General features: G+C 35.6%; 1 protein-coding gene across 4 annotated transcripts; it reads left to right on the top strand.

Moving 5' to 3' along the window:
- The first annotated feature begins 13619 nt into the window (after window positions 1–13619).
- Window positions 13620–25481, top strand: cep55l (centrosomal protein 55 like). Of its 4 annotated transcripts, none has more exons than XM_030122402.1 (12): window positions 13620–13697; window positions 14547–14764; window positions 14910–15017; window positions 15928–16083; window positions 18554–18610; window positions 18793–18937; window positions 19165–19292; window positions 19829–20022; window positions 20160–20283; window positions 21648–21719; window positions 21883–22008; window positions 23801–25481. In XM_030122402.1, the coding sequence occupies exons 2-12, from the start codon at window positions 14579–14581 to the stop codon at window positions 24005–24007; spliced, it is 1503 nt and encodes a 500-aa protein (XP_029978262.1). In that variant the 5' UTR covers window positions 13620–13697; window positions 14547–14578; the 3' UTR covers window positions 24008–25481. The 4 variants fall into 4 exon arrangements, with proteins under 4 accessions (XP_029978262.1, XP_029978259.1, XP_029978261.1 ...); XM_030122399.1 differs by having other exon boundaries at window positions 18557–18610; window positions 19162–19292; XM_030122401.1 differs by having other exon boundaries at window positions 15928–16080; window positions 19162–19292.
- Window positions 25482–25513: the final 32 nt, after the last annotated feature.

Genomic DNA, 25513 nt, shown 5'->3' on the forward strand with positions numbered 1-25513 from the left:
ATGTTATTATCAGATTGTGCATAAACATAAAAGGCAAGGCAGGTTTATTTATGTAGCACATTTCATGTACAAGACAATGCAAAGTGCTTTACATAGAATATTAACCCTTTTATGCATGAATTATTAGAACCTTAATCAAATTTTTTTTTCCTGAGCGTTTTTATTCCTCTTTAGGCATGAAAAACAAACAATGTGATTGAATTTTTTTATGAACCTATTTTTCATGGAGTTACAAAAATATCCACTCAGCTGGACACCATGCGTTTCATTTTAGATGCAAAGAAAGATGTATTTACTGACATACTGTGTGAAAACTATGAAATAAAAGCCTTTTTAATGCTGCTAATCTGATATTTTCTCACATTTTAACATACTATAATTAGGGATGTCCGATAATATCGGCCCACCAATATTATCGGCCTGATATTGGCATAAAAATGTAATATCAGTGAATATCGTTAGCGTTTTTTTTGCCTATCATTAAAACCGATAAAATAATGCCTTGATTTCGCTGGCATTTACCGACGTGTAAATGAAGCATTGTTTGTAGCTGAAAGAAATGTGCAGTTTTCAAAATTGTACAGTAGAGTTGCCACACTGTAATAGACTCATGGAGGGAGGGAGAGGAAATAAATAAATATGGCATTTTTTCCACAACTTAAGTTGAAGTATGTATTCTTTGCACAGACAGTGTTTACATTTTGAAAGCCTTGTTGCATTTGAGAATGCATCCAATGGGGCATCACAATAAAATTAGGCATGATGTGTTAATTCCATGACAGGAGATATGTGATGTTACCTAAAATTAGTTTAATATCCCACATATATCGGCAGCGGTATCGGTAGATATCAAATTTGGAAATTAAGCATTGGACAATATCGGCATATCGGTTTTTGGCAAAAAAGCCAATATCGGACATCCCTAACTATAATACTAGTTATTACTCACTTCATGGAGATAATATGCAAAAAAACAACTTTTTGTTTAAAAAAAACAACAACAAAAAAATCCTGTTAATTACAATCTAATAACAATTAGCTTTTTTTTTTTACACTCAAACATGAGAACAGATCAGCTTTATCTAGAATAAGCAAAGTTACAGTATTGGTATGAATTACAGTGTATGTGATGATGCATAAGCGTCCACTCTGTTGGCTGATATGAAACTAAAACCGCAAAATCCATGAATATACAAGAGAACACCGTTGAACAAATGTCCACTGTAGTGACCACTATGCATGAAAGGGTTAAAATCATTACAGCGGGTGCAGGGGAAACAATAAAAAGTATAGGTATGAAAATAAAAGAAAAAACAAATAAAAAATGTAAATTAAAAAAAATAAATAAATAAATAAAAAAGTGAAACATCTTTACAAATCTCAAAATCCTGACATGTTGAAGAAATTCTGACCACAGATTAAGAATCAGCATCAAAATTTTAGTCAAGATCATATAATTTTCCTCCTGTAGCTGATTTTTTTCTTCTTTTTATGCATTTAGTCCACAAATATCATTCACATATTTCATCAAACTATCAAATGAAGGCACAAAAATACCCACAAAATATCTTCGCTTACCTCATTACTACTACATTCATCATTCTTCCACAAGTATTTCAAGCCTAGCAGCTAATGGAACTCTGTTTTGTCTGTCACAATAGCACTACCAGGTGTGGTAAACGACAGTAAATGACTGTAGTTGCATTTTTGTCACGTATAGTTCATGGGAAAAGTGGAAAAACATTCTCTATTTAACTGTATATGTACACATTTCAATGCAAATATGACCTTTGTATTAATGATAACACAGCTACAAACAAAAAAATAGGTAGTTCAGCTGAAATAATTCAATAATCTGCTGTTTTTTTCTGGTGTATAGTTTAATTTTCTAAATGCAACATACTCTATTTCCATCTATTTTGAGCCACATATGGATCCTCTGTTGACTGAGAGAGTAAGACTGAATACTTTTATATAAAACCAGTGCAACAGTATATATAGTTTATTTCAAATCAACTACCGCTATGGTGAATGTGTGCTTAATTTTTAGTTGTGAAAGTGCACATGGCATTGACACAAATGTGAAAATTATAAAAAGAAAAAAGAAGAACAAACTGTAAGCTGCTGGTTGCTTAAGTAGGGCATCACTGACTCAGCCAAGGGAGAACCTCAGATGAATTAATGCTACTATTACTCAGCAGACGGAATGAGGAAATTGTCAAAATCTACTCATTTTATATACTTAAGAATGTGTGAAATCACAAAAAAGGAATGACTGTTTTTTGACAGGTTTGTAAGTGGGGTTAAGGAACATATTGACTGGGCACAAATCAATCAAACAAGCATCAAAATAGACATTTACAAATACGTACTCCACAACCTCTAGATTTGATTTATTCAAAGGAAGGATGCAAAGTGTTTTATTGTCATATATCCTACTTAGGGATGTAACGATTACCGGTATAACGATAAACTGTGGTAAAATTGCAGGCGGTTAGTATTACCATTTAAATTCTAATTATCATGATAACCGTGTTTGATTATCGCACTTTTAGGGGAAAAAACTAGGGATATTATCGGCCCGATATTGGCATAAAAATGTAATATCGGTGAATATCGTTATCGATTTTTTTGCTTATCATTAAAACCGATAAAATAGTGCCTTGATTTCGCCAGCATGTACTGACATGTAAATGAAGCATTGTTTGTAGCTGAAAGAAATGTGCAGTTTTCAAAATTGTACAGTAGAGTTGCCACACTGTAATAGACTCATGGAGGGAGGGAGAGAAAATAAATAAATATATGGCATTTTTTCCACAACTTAAGTTGAAGTATGTATTCTTTGCACAGACAGTGTTTACATTTTGAAAGCCTTGTTGCATTTGAGAATGCATCCAATGGGGCATCACAATAAAATTAGGCATGATGTGTCAATTCCATGACAGGAGATACGTGATGTTACCTAAAATTAGTTTAATATCCCACATATATCGGCAGCGGTATTGGTAGATATCGGAATCAGAAATTAAGCATTGGACAATATCGGCATATCGGTTTTTGGCAAAAAAGCCAATCTCGGACATCCCTAGAAAAAACCCTATGTAAAGATTTTCTTTTAGGTCAAATATTTTAGTATAGTTTTTATTTATTACAATTTTAATTGTATATACCTAATATTTGGAACCAATATTCCCTTTTAAAGTCTTTGAAAAGGTTCTTTAAGCATCTTTGTGTAATTTATGCAATAAAGTACATACATTTTTCAAATCAGATTTTATATTTTTTTTGTGTTTTTTGGCCTTTTATGTTTTTATAGTAGGTTTAAAGTGAAAAAAAATAATAGGCTGATGATATAGATGAAGTTGTGCTGAAAAAAAAAGATCCCAAACATGTGTATAGTAAATATTTGTTTATATAGTATATAAAGGCAAAATCAAAAGTACTGAAAAATGGACAAAATAGGCTCAGACCACTAAGGGTTAATATTTGAATGTTTCTGCAACAGAAAGTACATTGTGCACATTATTTTATTTGTTTGGTTTTTTTAAATACAACTTGGTTAAATTATTTCAGTGTGTGTATCAGTACTTTTTGAACATTTTGAGCACAATTTCAACAATACTGTGATAATAATGATAATCGTGATAATTTTGGTCACAGTAACCATGATATGAAATTTTCATATCGTTACATCCCTAATCCTACTATATGATACACGTTCTGCGTCCCATCGATGTTGCAGCACAGGAGGGCGTTTGTACGGATTTTCCTCAGCCTTCACAGGCCCGATCGCCGCCAAACTCGCCAGATGAATAGAAACATTCCCTGACTATCCCCTAGGCACAATTTTATATCCGTATTCAAATGTTGTGAGGTATGCTGGGTGATTTTAGCCCCTTTCTACTTTGAATTCTTCATCCCTGCCGCCATGCTCCATTTTCGGAAGTGGTTATCAAGGTTATTATCGTTAACGAAAAGTAACGAAATGACGAAAACTAGAATTGTAAAAACATTTTCGTTAACTGAAATAAATAAAAATTATAATTAAAAGAAAAAAGCAATAACTAACTGAAACTGTATTGTGTGCTTATAAAAGTAACTAAAACGTATCAAAATTATGGACAAAATTCCCTTTGTTTTCGTCTTTATCAGTGTCGGATTGATACGGAATTGATTTATTTCGCTCGAGCAATTTTATCTAGCGGCACCATACGACACTTCACGGTCTGTCACTTGTGGTTTCTAGTCGTCTTCTGGTCCCCACTCTACCTGGAAACATGGAGACTAAAGTTGGGAGAAAGCAGAAGAGTCCTGTCTGGGATTTATTTGAATACGATGGAGAAGAAGAGAGAAGATATGACAAAACTAAAATTAATACTAAAACTAAACTAAAACTAAGCATTTAGGAAAAAAATGAAAACTAATAAAAACTAGCAAACCTGCTCCAAAAATGAATTAAAACTAAATGAATTAGAAAAACAAAAGTCCAAACTAAATAAAACTGAACTATAATGAAAAATCCAGAACTATTAGAACCTTGGTGGTTATGCTGCCGTTTGCGAAATTTCTACTGCTAGCAGACGATGCTAGAATGTGAAGGCTGCAGTTCACTACCGCTGTGTGAGTTTAATCATGCTTGACAGGCCAAAGAAATACATGCTCTTCCCTTCATACCTCACATATTGGCTCAAATTATTACCTGCACAATGCATGATTAAATGGTAGTTTACAAATGGATAGTGGTGGCAGACAAGTTCTACTTATCATGCTATCATACATGAGATTTTCATAACCTGGTTGCCAACACCTTTACCATTGTAAACAAGCCAGTCTCTGCTGATATTTTGTACCTGTTCTGCTTGCCATACGATGCTGACACTTGAGTAAGCAATGTATGTTTATTTATCAACAGATATAGACAGATGAAGTGCCAACTGATATTTGCTGGTGGACTCTCACTTAAAATCTATCATTTACAATAATGTATAGGCACTTTTCACACACAATGGCACCACGGGTACAATGCTGCTAGTACTTTAAATAAATAGGTTTTCCGGTAAAATGAAAATCTTACTTTACCATCCACACTGAATGCCAAGAGAATTTAACCCAGAAAGACCCAGTGCAACGTTTATGGCAGTTTTCTCTCTGTTTACCCTTTCTTAAGTCATTTATCACCACTTATTAGGATATTATCCTCCGTATTTTGTGTTTTTTCAGTGAAAATCAAGTGTTTTTCTATATCTAATTTATTGATCATGTAGATCACATGTGTCAAACATGTGGCCCGGGGGCCAAATCTGGCCTGCCAAAGGGTCCAATCCGGCCCTTAGGATGAATTTGTGAAATGCAAAAATTACACTAAGATATTAACAATCCGTTTAGTTCAGGTTCTACATTCAGAACAATTCAATCTCAAGGGAGCAGGACCAGTCAAATACTATCATAAACTCCATTTTTTCTCTTTTGTAAATGTAAATATTTTCATGTATTTACACTAAAACAAAGTATAATTTCACAAAAAATGTGAATAACCTGAACAAATATGAACAACCTGAAATGTATTAAGAGAAGTAAGTACAATTTTAACAAGATTCTGCCTGTTATTAAATGTTTTGTGTATTTGTAGATCCACTGTGATCTGTAAGTTATAATGAACATGTGTAAATGATAAACTGAGGCAGAATATTGTTAAAATTACATTTATTTTTTCAGTTTGTTCATGTTATTCACATTGTTTTAAAGGATAGTTTGTAGATGTAAACATTTTCATAATGTAATTTTGCTTTTTTTTTGTTACAGTAAAACATAAAGGAAAGTTTGGAATTGACATTATTTATATATTATTATGTTATTATTTTACTGGGCCAGCCCACTTCAGATCAAATGTCTCTGAATGTGGCCCCTGAACTAAAATGAGTTTGACACTTCTGATGTAGATGTTCATAAAAGCTTAGATTAAATTTGAGGGTTATTATGTCAGAAACAGAGTAAACTGAAGAAAAAAGTGACTTTTTCAACAAATATATCAGTAACTGAACATAAACCACGTGTCTCCATCCACTGTCACTGATACAACTCCATAGTTTTTACTGGTGAATGAATGTTGTAGAAGATGACGGTGTTTCCACATTCACGACAGAGTGTCTGAACGTCCAAATGGGTCATATCTGATGACCATGAAAAGATGATAATCTGTACTTTACAACAATTATTTCACCATAGTGGTTTAGCGGTTCAGAAGTTAGTTCAATAGACAGTTTTGATCACTGGTGGATGTTTTGGGTTTTTATGGGTTAAGGTAAGTACAAAAGTACAAGTGTAAGAATTTTAATAGAATAATTGTAGGAAATTAAAACAATCAAAACAAAGTGGCATTTAAAATGGCATGCAAAAGAAATAGAGCATAAAAATGTAAAAAAAAAAAAAAAAAATATATATATATATATATATATATATATATATATATATATATATATACATATACATATATACATATATATATATATATATATATATATATATACAGGGTGGGGAAGCAAAATTTACAATATTTTGAGGCAGGGATTGAAAGACAGTGTATGACCAATTAGTTTATTGAAAGTCATGAGAATTTATTTGCCACAAGAAAATGTACATAATAGAAAATGTTTTTATTCTATGTGTCCTCCTTCTTTCTCAATAACTGCCTTCACACGCTTCCTGAACTTGCACAAGTGTTCCTCAAATATTCGGGTGACAACTTCTCCCATTCTTCTTTAATAGTATCTTCCAGACTTTCTCCTAATAGTTTTGCTCATAGTCATTCTCTTCTTTACATTATAAACAGTCTTTATGGACACTCCAACTATTTTTGAAATCTCCTTTGGTGTGACGAGTGCATTCAGCAAATCACACACTCTTTGACGTTTGCTTTCCTGATTACTCATATGGGCAAAAGTTTGTGAAAAGGTATGGATAATAGTGTTAGGTATGATTATGACATCAATATATGTTTGGTTTCAAAACAACTGACGTAGTGCCTGCTGAGAAAAAACAACTAAATGTTCATTTTGAATTCTGCTTCCCCACCCTGTATATACATATAAATAACTATTACTAAGAGAATAATATAAATGTGCAATATCTGGGTAATTGTGCAAACTATCAGAGGTAAATGTCATCATGTGCAAACCTGCCTGAGATAAGATTTAATGTCTCTTATGAAACTGAAGATAAAACGTGATTCTTCAACTTGTATTATGGCATTTCATGATATTTAGTCTTAATCTGGGAAAACTGTAAGAGTTTAAAGCGTACTCGAACACCTTGAGGCCAAGTTTCATTTCTGATTGAACTGGAGTTCTGAATGCAACAACAGTTTCTGCATTATACTCAGTTCACATGGCGGTGACTGACAGAAACATTCTATTGACTGAGAAAATAGTTTTCATTCAACACATGTCAAACTACCTCTGCATTTTAGCCACTTCTAAGGGCTGAAAAGATGTGGTTACTCTTTTAAAAAAAAATGTCTTCGGTGTGAGTATCAAAAAAAAAGGTTTGTTACATGAGGTTACTCCAGTTCAATAGAGTGTTTGTGCTTACCCAGTCTACACCCAGTGAAGAACTAAAATAAAAACCATTCATGAGAATTTGCTCTCATATCAAAATGATAATATTGACACACTTGCGTATTTTTCCCTCTGATGAAGGGAAGAATAATATTTTCAGCTTGCTTTCACTGAAAACTAATAAAACCTTTTATTTCTCCAGTTTATTGAACTACACTGTTTCTCACAGTTCATAATAAACCAGTTAAGTAAAATTGTCAAAAAACAGCATGTGAGTATTCCATTTGCATAAATACCTGTTTTGCTGGTGAAGTTATTTATATGCTCTAACACTTCTGTGGCTGAATGTGTTATATATGGTGAAAAAAATGTAATCCAACAAATAGCGTCCAAAAGATTACAAGCTCTACAGCCGCAGTAGCTTCTTCTTCTGCTTTTTGTTGCTGGACATATTTTCTTAAGAACAATTTAATGGCAGAGAGAACATTTCCAAAAGCATGGTCACAATTTAAATACTTGAGAAATTCACTGAATAATTTCTCCTCACTGTCACTCATGTTTTTAATGATAAAATAGTGAATGGGCAACACATTTGTTGTTTGCCCCGCCGAGCAACTTAACTTTAAGGCAATGGCTACTGTCACAGTACTGTGGCATGAAATATGAGTTATGAGTTATTGTGGGGAACATTTCTTCTATCCAATCCTTGAAGAATTCAATATTAGAACCTGGTGTCCTGTAGACACAGCTAATGATTACATTTTTATTTTTCCCATTGTTAATTTCTAATGAAATACACGCTAGCATATTATTAATAACCACTGACATTTTCGCAACCAGCCTAACATTCAGTCTCTTGTCCACAAAGAATATATATCAGTTTGTCTATTACACAGGTGTCAAACGTGTGGCCCGGGGGCCAAATCTGGCCCACCAAAGGGTCCAGTCCGGCCCCTGGGATGAATTTGTGAAATGCAAAAATTACACTAAGATGTTAACAATCGTTTTAGTTCAAGTTCCACATTCAGACCAATTTAATCTCATCATAACCTATAAATACTCAACTCCAAATTTTTCTCTTTGTAAATGTAAATATTTTCTTGTATTTACACTAAAACAAAGCATAATTTCGCAAAAAATCTGAACAAATATGAACAACCTGAAATGTCTTAAGAGAAGTAAGTGCAGTTTTAATAACATTCCACTTGTTGCTAAATGTTTTGTGTATTTGTAGATCCACTGTGATCTGTAAGTTATAATGTACATGTGGGAATGATAAACTAAAGCATAATAGTGTTAAAATTACAATTTCTTTTTCAGTTTGTTCATATTATTCACATTATTTGAAAGGATAGTTTGTAGATGTAAACATTTTCATAATGTAATTTTGCTTTTTTCACTCTAAAGCATAGAGAAAAGTTTGGAGTTTACATTATTTATATATTATTATGTTATTATTTTTACTGGTTCGGCCCACTGCAGATCAAATTTAGCTAAATGTGGCCCCTGAACTAAAATGAGTTTGACACCCCTGGTCTATTACCACAGAGCCAATCAAATGATCCAATGAGCGTTGTCCCAGTGGCTGATTTATATTCATCAAAAACTTGGGCAAATTCCTCATATGAGGCAGAACAGTCACCACGTTTCATGTTGTTTGTCTGAAACGCTGAAACTGAAAGTGTGAATAGGTGCACAAACCAGCTTCTGGTAACTGGTACCCTAGGGTTTTCCTGTAACCAGATAGGCCCATGGCACGTGTGATGCTTACAGGGGTTGGACAAAATAATGGAAACACCTTCACCTCAAGATGATAATGCCCCAATCCATACAGCTAGAATTGTTAAAGAATGGCATGAGGAACATTCTAATGAAGTTGAGCATCTCGTATGGCCGGCACAGTCCCCAGACCTCAACATTATTGAGCATTTATGGTCAGTTTTAGAGATTCAAGTAAGACGTCGATTTCCACCGCCATCGTCTCTAAAAGAGTTGGAGCGTATTCTAACTGAAGAATGGCTTAAAATTCCTTTGGAAACAATTCGCAAGTTGTATGAATCAATACCTCGGAGAACTGAGGCTGTAATTGCCGCAAAAGGCGTACCTACACCATATTAAATTATATTTTGTTGATTTTTTAAGGTGTTTCCATTATTTTGTCCAACCCCTGTATGTCCACAGTAGTGTGACAGCAGGGTGACAGCTTACCAGTCTACACATGATCCACAAATCCTATCAACACATGTAAATAACTGGTGTAAAATATAGTTTGTCGCAAGGTTATAATAGTTTTGGATTTTTCATTGTGGTTTAGTTTTATTTAGTTACCTCCGCCAAGGAGGTTATGTTTTTGCCAGGGTTTGTTTGTTTGTTTGTTTGTCTGTTTGTTTGTTTGTCTGTCCGTTAGTGTGCAACATAACTCAAAAAGTTATGGACAGATTTGGATGAAATTTTCAGGGTTTGTTGGAAATGGGATAAGGAAGAAATGATTAAATTTTGGTGGTGATCGGGGGTGGGGGGGCCCACGGGGGTGGGGGCCACTGATCAGCCTTGGCGGAGGTCTGCGCTCTCCGAGTGCTTCTAGTTTTGACCTTTTTTTTCTCTAATTCAGTTAGTTTTAATTAGTTTTTAGAGCAGGTTTGCTAGTTTTTATTAGTTTTAGTTATTTTCTAAATGCTTAGTTTTAGTTTAGTTTTAGTTTTGTCGTATCTTTTCTCTTCTTCGCCGTCGTATTCACATAAATCCCAGACAGGACTCTGCTGCTTTTTCCCAACTTTAGTCTCCATGTTTCCAGGTAGAGTGGGGACCAGAAAACGACTGTAAACCACAAGTGATGAGAAGTGACGGACTGTTAAATATCACTGGTCTACAATTTTTTAGAAATGATTTGCTTCAGAGATTAAATGTGTTAAATGTTATGTATTTTAATAAGATTAATTGGGAAATAAACGACAAAAGTGCCGGTTTGCTGATGTTTTCAAGGTATATGATTAAGTGTTATTACACATATATATTGGTTTATGTACATTTATATAATAGTTTTATAAATCTTCCACTAAATAGAACCTGTAAAGTGACTGTATTCTAATGTGCAGACGGTGTTTTGAAGTAGATCTTGTAGCTCTGAGACAAATATTCCTTTTGAGTCAAACCCATTCTCTCGTCAATTCTTGAATTTCACATTTTGACCCAAGGCTGTATCTTGGAAAGTTCAGCCAACCAGCATTTTTTACCTGATTTTTCTTTATCAGTGACTCTCATGTGGTAAAATTTCATTACTTTTATTCTGGAAGCATTTTCCTTGTAGACCAGTGTGTTATATGGTACCAGCAGCTAAAATTGCTTGCGGGAAATAAATCGATTTTGTATCAATCCAACATTGACAAAGACGAAAACGAAGGGAATTTTATCCAGAATTTTTTAGTTAGTTTTGTAAGCACATAATACAGTTTCAGTTAGTTATCGTTTTTTTCTTTTAATTATAGTTTTCATTTATTTCAGTTAACAAAAATATTTTTACACTTCTAGTTTTTGTCATTTCGTTAGTTTTTGTTAACGATAATAACCTTACTGTGGACATAGCCACATCGAAACTTTAACAGACTGTTCAGATTTAGTGCTGTACAGGTTAAAAGGTTTGCATTGAAATTAAGATGTGAATTATAATTTATACTGTCATACTGTGTGTTTGTTTTGCACTGATGGGAGTTGTACTGTAATCTCACTGTATTTTAAGCACTATTCTATTCAGTTCTTTTAGAATTTCAACAAAATGTAGACAAAATGTGTGATAAACTGTGCTTTTACACAATGGAATATCACAAGGGGCAGGTGACAGCTCCTCATTTTACTACCTTTAATTTTGTGGTGAACTGCTTTGAATCTCAAGACCATCAACTCTGTATTTAGTGTTTTTCTGTGGAGAAACATTCAGGTTGGGAATCCAGTGTTTTTAAAGAAGATTAGTTCTCTATTCAGCATTATTCAAATGTAAGGTCAGTGTAGTGCATGCAAAGTGTTTACACATAAAATCCATCATAATTAACCTACATTGTCCTATCAAATTAAAGAGGAAAAACATCGCCCAGTTTCACTGCTCCTGTAGTCTGTTTGCATTTATGAAGGCCTGACATTCTTCAAAGGCAAGTGTTGTAGGCTGTCGTACAAAGCCTACAGCTTCTTGCATGCCTTAAAAATAATAACAACAGATAATTACGATTAAAAAATAAAAATAAAATTAAAATACAGGCTGTAAGAAGTGTAATGTTGATGTTTGGTGTACACTCACATTTTGTGCCACTGTTAAAACAGCTGTTAGAAAACAAAATGGCTAAAATTTACTTAGGGGGTCAAATGAGCGGCCATTTTTGTCAAAAAAAAAAAAAAAAAGTTGTAAGAATTGCATAGAACTGCGTTGAAATAATGCTAATACATTTGTGCACAGACTACTGATATTATTTGAGGGGGGGCATTGAAATTAATAAATTCAGTATAGAACAGAATATAGCACAGAATATAAAATAATAACACAGAATAGAAGAAAATAAATTAGAATAGAATTCTTAAAATAGCATTAGAAAGAGCATAAATAACTGGTGGACGGACGTGACATTACCCATGATGATCTGGTCAGTACCAGTACTTTTTTAGTAATAAACTTATATACTTATTATTGCTAATTCTCCTCTTATTCATAAATGTTAGTATTGTGGATCTAAAACAATAACAGCTGACACAAAAACACAAAATGTGTCAGTGGACAGATGTGACATGGTTGTTACGGATCCCATCATACTGATGCTCAGCAGCCATGTCACCGTTTCCACAAATGATCCCTGTGCAAAAACCAGTATCAGAATTATTTATTGTATAGTTTATCATCATACTAAAGAGTAAATAACAATATAGAATTGTTATTTCTTCATAAAAATGCTTATTATTAGAAAACTGTCGATTTAAAAAGTGACATGTGACATTCTTAATGTATGTATTGGTGTAACATAAGCAGGATGGATCAGCACCATACTCCATATTGCAACCTGTAAAAATAAAACGTGATATGTAGGATAGAATCTTGTAAGAAAAACTGGGGAATCTAAAAGAATAGAATATTTGTTTTTCAGGTAAATTCAGTTCAAACATAACTTGGCCATTTGTGACATGAAAATATAGCATTAATTGTGATGAAATTGGACATTTTTGAGCTGAAAACATAGTTCATATGACCATCAACATGTTGCAACAGAACTGAAATCCTGTAAATTTGCAGAACTTGCATTTACCAACACAAAGTTCCTTTGGGGATTCACTTATATTGATTTCTTATGCACAAAGACATAAATAAGACCTCTAAGCAAATTTTAGCCGAAAAATATAGGCTAGATCACAGCTCCCACTCATCGAAAACACTCTCAGACACAGATGCTGACAAACTCTTTTTTTTTTTTTTTAATGTGCATGTCACAGGTAATGATGTGTCCTGTTCTAAACAACTCCAACTAATATCTTGTTGCTCCTCTCACTAGCTGACAGTCTATGTTTGGAACAGTCTTATGATAATAATAGGCTGCAGACAGCTATTATCAAATACCAGACAGGAAACGCACTTCATTCAGTGTATTCAACCTATCCGGGCAGCACGTCTATGAAACGTCCACAAAATGGCCCATCAGCAGATGGACTGACTAAAAGAAACAGTCATCTAGAACTAGACCTAACAGTGAAACTGATGCAGCTGTTAGTGCAGGTACAGGACTGACCAGCAGTTTGCTCGGCTCCTCGTGTTCGCTTCATTCATTGACACGTGCAGCCCGGTGTAACAGATCATATCAACGTTAACGACTAAAACTAGCTGACATACCAAAAAATTCCGTTATTCATCTATAAGACACACGTATAACATCTATAGGTCCTAATATGAAGTAATGTGCCTGTAAATCATCTTCTTCCACACTAGCTCCGCCTAACTCCACCCGCCTCCAGATACATCGATGCGTAGAAACGGACGCATACGTACTGCTGACGACGGTCGTGACGTCAACGCGCTGCAATTCAAACTTCAGGAAACGAAAGCGTCTGTGTGGACAAACGGTTTGGCTGTCACAAACAGGGGATTTTACAGGATATCTTCACTTTCTGTACGCTGTGAGTGTTAAATATTTCAATGTTTTGTACGCGAATTTATTTGTTTTTTCACAAGTTTGTTTCAAAGTTGCCTGAATGACGTCTCGGGTTAATGACAGGTGTAAAGAAAGCCCTAGTTAAGGACCTGACAAATGTCGGTAGCATAGCACAAGCTAGTAGCGAGTTAGCTACTTATTTTTATTTTTATGATAGAATTTAATATGTAAGGATAAGAATGTGTAAATGTGCAAGCTTAGTTTTACATTTACACTTGCTATAATGGGTTTTTAATGTATATATTGTAACTTATACCATCATCTATTCAGTTATGTACATATAAAATATAACCATTTTCGTTAGTCTCTTTGTATTTATGTGTATTTTCGTATTTAATATTAGGTTTGAGTCGTAGCTGTCAAAGATTTCCTGTGGATTGTATTTTAAACTTAATTTAAGTGTAATTATGACAATAACTCTGACTAATTTGCACTATAATAATATAATATAATATATTCATAAACATTTATTTTTAATAGACCTGATCCCTGTACTCACTGTATGAAAACTCCAATTTGCACTCTGTACATATTAAAATATAAATCCACTGTAAATCTCAACCCATTGTTGTCCTTGTCTCTAGTCGAATGTTTGTCTATATTAGGTCTATGTTCATGTTGTGTTTGGGTCATGTGAAATTGTATGTCGTGAGAAAAGAAAAACCGAAGCCAAATGAATTACATGTGTTCACATACTTCACAGCCAATAAAGCTGATTCTGATTCAGATTTTTTGTTTGTCAGCCAAGTATGAACAGCTGAATTTCAGTCATTCAGTCAGATAGTTCAAAAGTGTCTCTTCCGTGGCCTTTCAGGGGTAATCCAGGTTATTACATCAACACCAGCCATGTCCAAAGGTGCCAAAGAGACCATTGTTACCAAGCTGGGTTTCAAGTCCAGTAGCTCAACCTCCAAGGCTGAGGCAGAGCTGGAGAAATTCAAGAAAGAGAACACTCACCTCAGGAGGAAGATTGATGAACTGGCCAAACGACACATCAGACCACCTGACTCAGACAAAAGCAAGCTGCTAGAGGTACTGGAAATGTGTGTTTTACCTGTTACATTGATGAGTTTCTTGGTTACCTTCAGAATACCATGAAGGTTTGACTGTCCTCCCACTGTTTTTGCATTTTTCATTATTTTAATAATGGTGTGGTGTCAACTTTTTGTGGCCTTAGAGGATTCTTTCCTTGGAGACGTTGCGAGAAAGAAATAATCAGCAGTTGCTGGTCAAAGAGCAAGAACTGGAAACTCTGAGACAGCAGCTGTCAGCTAGAGGAGGAGAGGCATGTATACACACACCTGACACACCTCAGGAGAAATAAACACACAAAATAACAGAACTGTATAGCTATACCCTCCCGGAAGCCTTTTGTAAACATGGACACACATATTTGGACTTCCCCAGGTGTCAGTTTTATGTCCACAGTGAAGATACCTACAGCTGTGCTCTGTTTTTTAGAGTACTCCTGAACTCGTGAAGATTTGTCACACTTTTGGCATTGTATTGGTGGCATGCTGTATGTATTGCTGGCAGCAGACAACTGTCAAAAAGAAACAAATCATACTAGATTCCACTGAGCTGCCACAGAAGCAGTTGGGGGGAGGGATAACTTCTATGCCAATATGACAGCAGCTCAACTAAGAGAAGTTTAGACAGACAGTATAAACTGCATGCCATAGTCTGTATGCTATACACTTATACTTCTAAATCAAACTATCTTTTATTCAAGTGGGTTTTTGTGCTCATTAGCATTCATGACTTGCTGCTGTTTATGACTGCTGTAGAAATTGATGTTATCTGTTTGAGGCTGCTTACTCTCTTGAAATCTGTTTTCTATTGTTGCAGAAATCGTTTTCTAATTTAGGCTAGTCAGAATGGCATTAGGCTAAAAGTTAGAAATGGCATACTGGTAAATGGAATATCAGATGGTTGTTTTCCCAAACATTGTGACTGTATAATATGATGTAATCACACACTTTTTCTCATTAGTTGTCATCAACAGATGTGCTAAACCTAGAGCTGCTCAGTTTGAAACTGCCTGCTGTGTAGTGGTGTCTGTATGAAACACATAATTGCAGCAATATTTAAAAAAAAGAAAAAAAAAATCTAAAAGGTTTTTAAAGAAAATAGTTGAAATAGCTGTTTTGGAGCTTGTTGTGTTGTCACTTATTTCATACTGTTTTGTATCTCAGGTGGTAGCTTCACTGCAGGCCCAGCTGGAGCAGCGGAAGAAGGATGCAGAACAGAGAGACATGTTGTTCCAGAACCTGTCACAGGAGACTGAGAACCTAAAAAACAAGCTGGCCACTGTGTCGGAGCGCTGCCAGTCCCTAGAAACACAGGTAGTGGTAGGTTGACCAAATTCTAGTCGTAATACCTGTGTGTATATTTTTTGGGTCAGTACTCTCAGAGTGAAGTGGTTGTCTTTTAAAATGTGCCTAATTCACTACTTTTCCTCTACTGTTTGATTAAACTGTTAATGATACTAAAACGATGATTCTTAAAGTACTTGTTCAGGAACCTAACTTTCTATGTATTGTTATTTAGCTGTTGGTTATTTGAAATGTGTATATTTCGTGCTGACAATAACAAAAGTATGAAGAAGCTGTAGGTGATAATATGAATTTCTAGGAAAAAAGTAACTTTGTTCTCAGAAATCATTGCACGGAGCTGGATTAAATCCTGTCACAGCTCTTTGTTCTCTGCCTCCCATTTTAATATCCTCTGTTTCTCAGAAAGTTTTTTTCTTATCTATAATGCTGATGTCGAAATATTTTTGTCACGTTGCTATATTTCCATTTGAGTGATTAATTACTCAAGTTCCAGCACAACTAAAGCCTGTCTAACTGAGATGTCCTTTAACAGAAAACAGAATATAATTAAATGTTCAAAGGCTACTACTGGTTAGGATTTACCAACACAGTCAAATGGTACCCTGTTTAGACCAGTGGCTGCTGCATATAAGACTTATGATTCTATATTAATTTGAGAAAATTAAAGGTCAGAGTACAATAAAAAATGCTTTAGTGTTTGCACTGCTCAAGCTTTTACTGCAGATACAATTGTTGTGTTGTCCACAAGGTGGCAGTGTGTGATTGTTTTCCTTAACTGCTTAACATTGTCTTTGGTGCAGTCGATGGCTCCAAAAGAAAAAAAAACAGCCTTAACACATTCTTATAACACATACAAATATGATTATGCTGCCATTGACACTGCACAGACATGTATAAATAAGGAATTTTATGGAGATTAAATAGCAACTTGCTATAATGTCATACTGACAGACTCTGTCCTTATAAAATAATAGTGCAAGATGTAATTCAGCTCCCTCCCATTGGCATGTTTTCATTTATTTTCATAAAAGACAGTAATGAGTTTTCAAGTTTTCTGAACCAATGAACATAGCAGCTGGCCTTCACTGCAGCAGGCTTTAGGTTTCCTTTCAACTTATGGCTATATCCTCCTGAGATGCAGCAATGCATTTTTGTCCTCTGTAGGGGACAAAAGTTTCACAGTTTCCCTTAAAAAATGCTGTTCATTGCAAAGGACATTCCATTAAAAAAAATGAAATAATTAAAAAAAATGTACCTGAGAAAACTGTTGCACTATGCAGTTTCCAATCAAGACAACTGTTTAATGAAAAAAAAAGCTAACTTTAACTTTTCTGGGTCTCAGGAGGATAAATATATATATATATATATATATATATATATATATCCAAATGTTCTCATTGCACAGGTTTCTTTCCCCCTCAGAATGATTTATGTAAAATTCTCTTTTCTTTTACTTAGCTGAATTTTGCAAAATACAAAAAATTTTTTTTTAAAAATCTTCTTTTTAATCATTTTGATTGTTACTGACGGTCCCAGTGCTGTGACTCTAAACTGTCTTCATGGTTTTTCACTTCCCTAGCGGATACTTAATATTATGCTTAGAAGCTTGATTGTAGACATATAGCCCTCTTCATTATCACTGTCTGACAGCCGGTTTATTTTCTTGCCATGTGGTAATTTTCTGTGAAGTCTTAGCACCTCCCAAGCCACTAGATTAGCTTTACTGGCATTACTGGAAATAATCTGACTAACCGGCCCACCAACCTTTCCCTTGCCCTTCCTGGATTTACAAACCCTACGGGAAGGCTTAGCTTATGTATTACATACGTTTAAATCCACCTGTAAAAAGTTGACAAGCTGCTTGTCTGGTCGTATTGGGGCTCACAGGGCCTTAACTGCCCTGTGATCATCTCAATGCTTACAGTTGTAACTCAGCTGTGAAAGGTTTGACTGGACTTAGACGCTGACCTTTGCTGACCTCAAGTTTAGGAGGATCATAGAATTATGAGATGACTGTCTGTCTGGTTTCGAAGGATTGTTTTCGAAGGATTGAATCCACTTGTAGTGCACTAGGACAGTAACAAACAGCGCATGCACATGTTCCTCTAGTGTTTTTACACTGTTAAAAACAACAAAATAAAAAACTGTTATTGTTAGGGTTTAAGTGAATACTATTTGTGTGGCTTTGTATTTAAATTTCAACCAGAAAACTGAGCTTAAATAACACAAATAACATCACTGCAGAGAGGAAAAGAACTACATTTATAGTTGTCTTTTAAAATAACTGCAGTAGACTGTGTATTAATTAAAATGCACTGACACAAATAACCTTATCGAGTGGTTCTGCATGAGGTCTACGTTTAGAACTTCCTTTTAAAACAACTTCAAATATGTCTGAATTAACATGTGCTCAAGGTCAGTTTCTTTATTGCATTATTGTGTGGTAATTATATGTGTTTATGTCAAAAATGTGTTTTTACTTCAGCAGAACGGGCAAGCACCACCTGCAGATGTGGCATTGGTACAGGAGCAACTGAGAGATGTGAGTCCAGTCAATGATTCAGGCCACCTGATGAATATCTCAATTGTTTTATTTCCTTAGAGTCAAATCAAGAGAATCAGATTATTTCATTAAGTTGATCAGTTTCTGTTACGTAAAGTATTGAGGAACCAATCTTTATTAGTGACATCAGTTAAAACGGTGTTTCTTTTGTATCCACACAGGCTCTTGAGAAGAACCAGCAGTGGTTGGTGTATGACCAGCAACGGGAGGCCTATGTCCAGTCAGTGGTCACCCGTTCCCTGGAGCTGGAGCAGCAGCTGGCCCAGGCAAAGCAGCAGCAAACCAAACAAGAGGCCAGCCCCGATGGTAGATAAACGTGTTCTGTGTGAAATATTTAATGAAGTGAAATATGCTAAACTTTCTACTCTTCACCTTGCAGCACAGCTACACAGCTTTCAGGTAGATGGGTTGTCAAAATAAAGCCTTTTTTTAATTATCACAGGTAAAAAGGGCTGCAGTTGTAAAAGATGTCATGCCTTGGTTGCAGTGAATAACCCATGTTCTTTTCTTCTCGGGTCATGGCAACTCAGCAGGTCCAGTGAAAGATGATCAGCTGAAGGGCCACTTGGAACAAATGCTGACGGGGGTGCAGAAGGACTTGGAGGAGCAAAAAGATAAGGTCACCAGAACTCAGCAGGAGCTCAGTATTCAGAAGGAACGGGTAAATAACCACTGTTTCTCTTACTAGGATTCTGTTAAGTACCACTTAAAGAGCTCTTTTCCAGTTTTGGGTATTTTTTTGTTTGTATACCCTCCTAAGACCCAGGAAAGTGAAAGTTTGAGCTTTTTTACATTAAACAGTTGTCTTGATTGGAAACTGTGTGGTGCAGCTGTTTTTTCAGATACATTTTTAAAATTATTTTTATTTATTTATTTTTTGAATGGAATGTCATTTGCAATGGACAGCATTTTTTAAGTGAAACTGTCAAACTTTTGTCCCCTACAGAGTATAAAAATGCATTGCTGGGTCTCAGGACGATATAGTCTAATTGCCAAATGTGTTCATATATTGTAACTTTTCTTTATTCACTGTTCTAAATGTTTGGTTGTATGCTGTCTGCATGCATTAACACCAACCTTCCATATTTCTCTACTCCTTTTGGATTCTGAGGTCTATTTAAGTGATTCATATAACTTGGCTGGATAAAATTTTCATTCTAAAACTAGCATTAATAAAGATTTTCTGTGACTTCGCAGACCTTGAAAGCGCAAGCTGAAGTGCAGTCTCAAAGAGAGCAGGTCACCAGACTTCAGGAGGATATGTCAGCGCTGCAGAGCAGGTATGAGAAAAAGTGTGGTGAGCTGTCATCGCTGCAGAGGAAGTGCCAAGAGAAAAGCAACGAACTGGAGGAGGCCAAGGTGCAGCTTCACGCAGAGCGACTCAACAACAGGTACAAAGCACAGGGGGTTGACTCCAGCAGCAATTCAGCATTGTGACTGGTTCTAAATTAGAAATATGCATGAAGTTCTTTACAGCACATCAAATTTTCCATTAAACTTATGTGATTTGCATAAATGATGTATCAAGACATACCGTGAGCGAGGAAAGGAAGGTTTCCTCTGAGCTGACGGACAGGATGAGGATGGAACTGGAGAGCATGGACATCCGACTTGAGGAGGAAAGGAAGAGATCTGCTGAGCTTCTGCTGCAGGTAAAAAAAAAAAAAAAAAGAATAAATCCTTCCATTTAAAGGAGTGATGTTTTGCTTTTTTTTTAATGGAATTATGGATGTTAAAACATTTCCCTGTGGTCTACATAAACTGTGAATGCTATGCTTGGGTCTGAATTCTTCATTAATTCAACTCCACAGGTCTATCTTCAACCATATTTCTGAGTAATGACACCAGAAAGGTCGTTTTGAGCGCTGGCCCTTTAAACGCAAATGAGCCACTTCTCGCCCCACCCCCTCCAGGTTGTTGACTGTACTGCTCTGTACCGTTCAACCACTTGTGTTCATTAATACAACCAACAACTGAACATTTTAGGTAATCGGCTCGAAGTTTGGACATATTTTCAGTATGGACTACAACCGTTGCTGCTGACAAACGATTATGTCGTACTCAGAGAAATGTTTGTCTGAAGTCTTGACCTTATATGTGCAAATGTTGTGACGTAACTAGTTATAGACGTAACAAATTAAGCAGGAACTGAAACGGGTTGTAGAGATCCACTTGATTTTTGCCAAAATGAATATAAAGATAGCTTTGCAGCACCCGGAGGGTTCAAATTCAAACTGGTCCAAATACACAAATAAATGAACCAAAGACTAATAAAACTGGGTTTAGAATATATGACCCCTTTAAATGGATTAGAAACATCTTCAATCAGAATACTTCATTAATCACAGGGGGAAAGTATTGTGTGTTACAGTCGTTCCATTCAAGTATAATACAAAGTAACAGGAAAGAAATTATCAATACAACAAAAAGATAGATAGATAGATAGATAGATAGATAGATAGATAGATAGATAGATAGATAGATAGATAGATAGATAGATAGATAGATAGATAGATAGATAGATATTAAAACACTCTTAAGACACAATCACAACAGTGACATGTACTACACAATACATTATCATTATGATAATTAAAGAAATAAACATATATAGGTGTTGTGTATTAAAAATGGTGTGGTTATAATGAGGTCTTAAACAGTCTGATGGCCACAGACAGGAATGATTTCCTGTGTTGTTTAGTGGTACATTTGGGTGGAATCACTGAACGCAGTCCTGTGACTGACATTATGGAGTGGGTGAGTGGAATTGTCCAATAACATCCTGATCTGAACATTCACCTCTCTGACACCACCATCAGAGTCCAGCTCCATCCCCACAACGTTACTGGTCTTGCAGATGCAGTTTAAGTGTGTTGGCATCAGCAACCCTCAACCTAGAAGATAGTCCTATCAACCAGTGAAATATTAAATTAAGTCTTTTAACATGAGCCACATTTGAGGAGCTGAGATTGAAATGACTGAATTTTCACAATTTGTAATAATTTGTCCCTCTTAGGTAAATATGCTGCAGAAATCTCTTCTGAGCCAAAATGAAGAACAGAGGAGAATCGCAGCACTGGAGCAACAGGTAACATTTAACATTTGTTGTATAGGGAAAAAAAACTGTATGTTTTCTCATTCTAGTGGGTCTGAGATGTGTGTTTATACTGTTAAATGTGAACATGAACACATCTGCAGTCTAAGAACGTCATGTTCTTGGCTCCGTTCTCATCTTTAATGTGTCTCCAAAGATCCAACTCTCCGCCAAGGACTTTGAGAATGAGAGGATTGATCGTCAGGGTATGCAGCATCAGTTGCACAAGGTGCTGAAGGAGCTGCGCAAGGCCCGTGATCAGATTACCAAACTGGAGTCAGCCGTGAGTTCTACTGGTCACCACAATCATATTCTGCCTTTAAAGTCTGACTTAACCTTCTGCTACTTCAATAAAACCCAAACCTTCACCTGTTTCTACCAGTAACATGTGTGATGTGAACAGTTGCTGCGTCTGTGCATATCTTAATTCAGGGGTGTCAAACTCGTTTCAGTTCAGGGGCAACATTTAGCTCAATATGATCTGAAGTGGGCCGGACCTGTAAAATAATAGCATAATAATATATAAAATATGTCAACTCCAAACTTTGCACTTTGTTTTAGAGTGAAAAAAGGAAAATTGCATCAAGAAAACGTTTACATCTACAAACTGTCCTTTAAAAAAAAGTGAATAACACGATGAACTACAAACAAAATAAAATCTATTAAGAAAAATAAGTGCAATTTTAACAATATTTTGCCTCAGCTTCTCATTTGCACATGTTCGTTACAACTTACAGATCACAGTGGATCTACAAATGCTCAAAACATTTAGTAACAGGCAGAATGTTATAAAAATTGCATTTTAGGTTGTTCGTCTTTTTTCAGGTTATTCGCCTTTTTTGTGAAAGGATAGTTTGTAAATGTAAATTTTTTCATGTAATTTGGAGTTGTCATTATAATATTAAACTGATCTGACCCATCTGAGATTGAATTGGGCTGAATTTGGCTCCTGAACTAAAATGATCATTAATATCTTAAGTGAAATTTTCGCATTTCACAAATTCATCCCATGGGCCAGATTAGACCCTTCAGCGGGCAGGTTTAGGCCCACAGACCGCATGTTTGACACCTGTGTCTTAACCCATAAGGACCCAGTGTGACATTTGTGTCAGCTCCCAATTGACTTTTTCTCTCGATTTAACCTTTCTTAAGTGATTTATCACTATTTACTATAATATCATCCTCAGAATTTCACATTTTTTCCAGTGAAAATCATCTTATTTTCCTGTTTTTAATTGACTGATCATGTAGATGTTCATAAAAGCTCAGGGTAAATTCAAAGGTCATTGTATCAAAACAGAGAAAACTGAAGAAAAGGTGACTTTTCCATTAAAATACAGTTGCGGAAAAAATTATTAGACCACCCGTTGTTTTCTTCCATTTCTTGTTCATTTTAATGCCTGGTACAACTAAAGGTACATTTGTTTGGACAAATATAATGATAACAAAAATAGCTCATAGTAGTTCAATTTCAGAGCTGATATTTAGCCATTTTCCATGTTTTCTTGATAATAACCAAAAACACTTCAGTTCTTACATCAGTATCTACGGCATTGTACTGACAAAAACAGCGCTTTTAGGCCTTCCATGTTTTCTTTTCTGTCTGTTTTAGTCACATGATACACACAGGCGTTAGTACTTGATTGCATAACCATTGTTTTTGATGACTTTTGATGGTCTAATAATTTTTTCCGCGACTGTATATCATTAACTGAACATAAACCAAGTGTTTCCATCCACTGTCATTGATGGGTTTTACTGGTGAATCCATGTTGTAGAAGATGACGGTGTTTCCACGGTAACTACAGAGCTTCTGAGCATCCAAATGGGTCATATCTGATGACCTTGAAAAGACGACAAACTGTATTTTACACCAATTATTTACATGTCTCAATAGGATAAGTAGATCAACTGTTTAGCTCAGTAGATGCTTTTGGTCGCTGGTGGACGTTTGGGTCTTTTATGGGTTAATAATCAACACCTGCACAGATCTTAATAACATCCGTGGTTATTTAGATGGAATGTTTTTGAAGCTTCTTTGGACAAACTAGTGTATTTTTCTTCGTGTGTTGCAGAAACAGCCAAATGCCCGTTTCTCTGAGCCCAGCTCCTACACCAACTTTGAGCGTCTTGCTATCGATGACCCTCCTGGGCCTCCATCTCCCTCTAAAGTCACCAACCTGCTGGATGAGAGCTTCTTGGAGTGTCCAAAGTGCCGGGCCCCTTACCCCACCAGCCGCCACAGGGAGCTGCTGGCACATATTGATTACTGCTTGGCCTGAGCTGCCACAGTGTCCACCTGAGTGTCAGGACTCACACAAAGGAGGCAACAGCGAAACAAAGTAAACTTTTAAGCAGACATGTTCTTTTCCTTTTTTTTTTCCTTTTTTCTTTTGTTTTTTTTTTTTTCTCCAGGCCTCTAGAACACATTTGAAAATTTATAAAGGAAAGAAACGCACATTTAGCCAATGACAATGTGGAATCAAGTGGAAATTGCTTTGTTTTGATGAAACCAAAATGAGTGGGAATCACTGGGCTCGTTCCGGAAATCCATTTGGAAAAAAAAAAAAAAAAAAAACACCCCGGAGGCTATGATTAAGACGTCGTAGATTATTAGATGGATTGAGAGTTTAAGAGGAGAATTTGACTCCACAAACAGCACTCTTCAGAGCAACACAGGTTTTTAACTTTTGTAACTGGGCTATGTTGCCAAACAACTCATTTATTTTTTTTCCCCTCTTTCTCTCTCTCTCCCTCTCTCCCTCTAAAAGTAACAGAGTTTTTAAAGCCGTCCTACTTATGCATATGCCATATTTTCTGGCTGGTATGTACTCCATTTTATTTTAATCCCTAAAATCCCATCAGTACAGTTTTCTCTCTGGATGAAGCTCTTAGTGAATTCTGCCTGTTTTTTATTTTTATTTTTTTATTTTTGTGTGTATTTGATAAAAGTATTTATTCTTGGGTTGTTCTAAGTACTGCTGTCATTTAAGATAATGCTTTTTTTTTCCAGCAGCAATTTCTGTATGAATTTTCTGCATTGGTGAAGGGTCAGTATAATAGTATCCACATTATTGTATTTTGTAATAATGTTTACATGGTTTTTTAATATGTTCCTCAGATCAGTCATCTTCACTCCATATATAACATTTTCCTCATCATGTGTAATATTATCGACTCCTGAAAAAGGGAAATAAGCATCAATTGTCCGGTGTTGAGTATTGAGGTGAGGTGGTATCTTTTGCAGAATGTGGCACTGTTTCTCAGTATAGTCCAGTGTTACAATGACCAAGATCTCTCCTTAAACTTAACCGGTCCTTAAACAAACTGCACCGGGGGAACTTGGTCACATGGTGCCGGTTTGTGCATGCTTCTCCTCCTTTGCCAGTGCCACCTTGACTTCTCAAGCTTGCAGCCATGTAAAGCTGGAATGAGATTGCATGAGTTAATTCCTTGTACTAAACTATTAAGGTTCAGGATTAGTAGAGGTTAGAGGGAGGGGAAGGAGGTTAAGGTGTCTTTATTCCTGCAACCTTGGCAATGTGACCAGATAGGCTTAAGGCAGTCTATGCTACATGTCTATAAAAGATACAGCCACCTTTAGGTTGTTGGTGTTTTTGTTTTGATCAGTATCACATCGAACAGTTTTTATTCAGTTTACTTGTTTTTTTTTAAATTGTCCTTTTTATTCTGATCATGTGCTTATATACTGTACTGTACAAAAATGTGCAATAAAGATATAAATGTCCCTCCAAACCAGCACAACTTTCTGTATTTTCTGTATTGTT

Source organism: Sphaeramia orbicularis, chromosome 19 (assembly GCF_902148855.1).
Source record: "Sphaeramia orbicularis chromosome 19, fSphaOr1.1, whole genome shotgun sequence".
NCBI lineage: Eukaryota > Metazoa > Chordata > Actinopteri > Kurtiformes > Apogonidae > Sphaeramia > Sphaeramia orbicularis.

Excerpts from the sequence above, each read along its gene's own strand:
- cep55l (XM_030122402.1), top strand. The coding sequence starts at position 14,579 with ATGTCCAAAGGTGCCAAAGAGACCATTGTTACCAAGCTGGGTTTCAAG. Across the intron at positions 16,084-18,553 it reads CCCTAGAAACACAGGTAGTG|CAGAACGGGCAAGCACCACC; the intron begins GTAGGTTGACCA and ends TTTTTACTTCAG. Across the intron at positions 21,720-21,882 it reads TCGCAGCACTGGAGCAACAG|ATCCAACTCTCCGCCAAGGA; the intron begins GTAACATTTAAC and ends GTGTCTCCAAAG.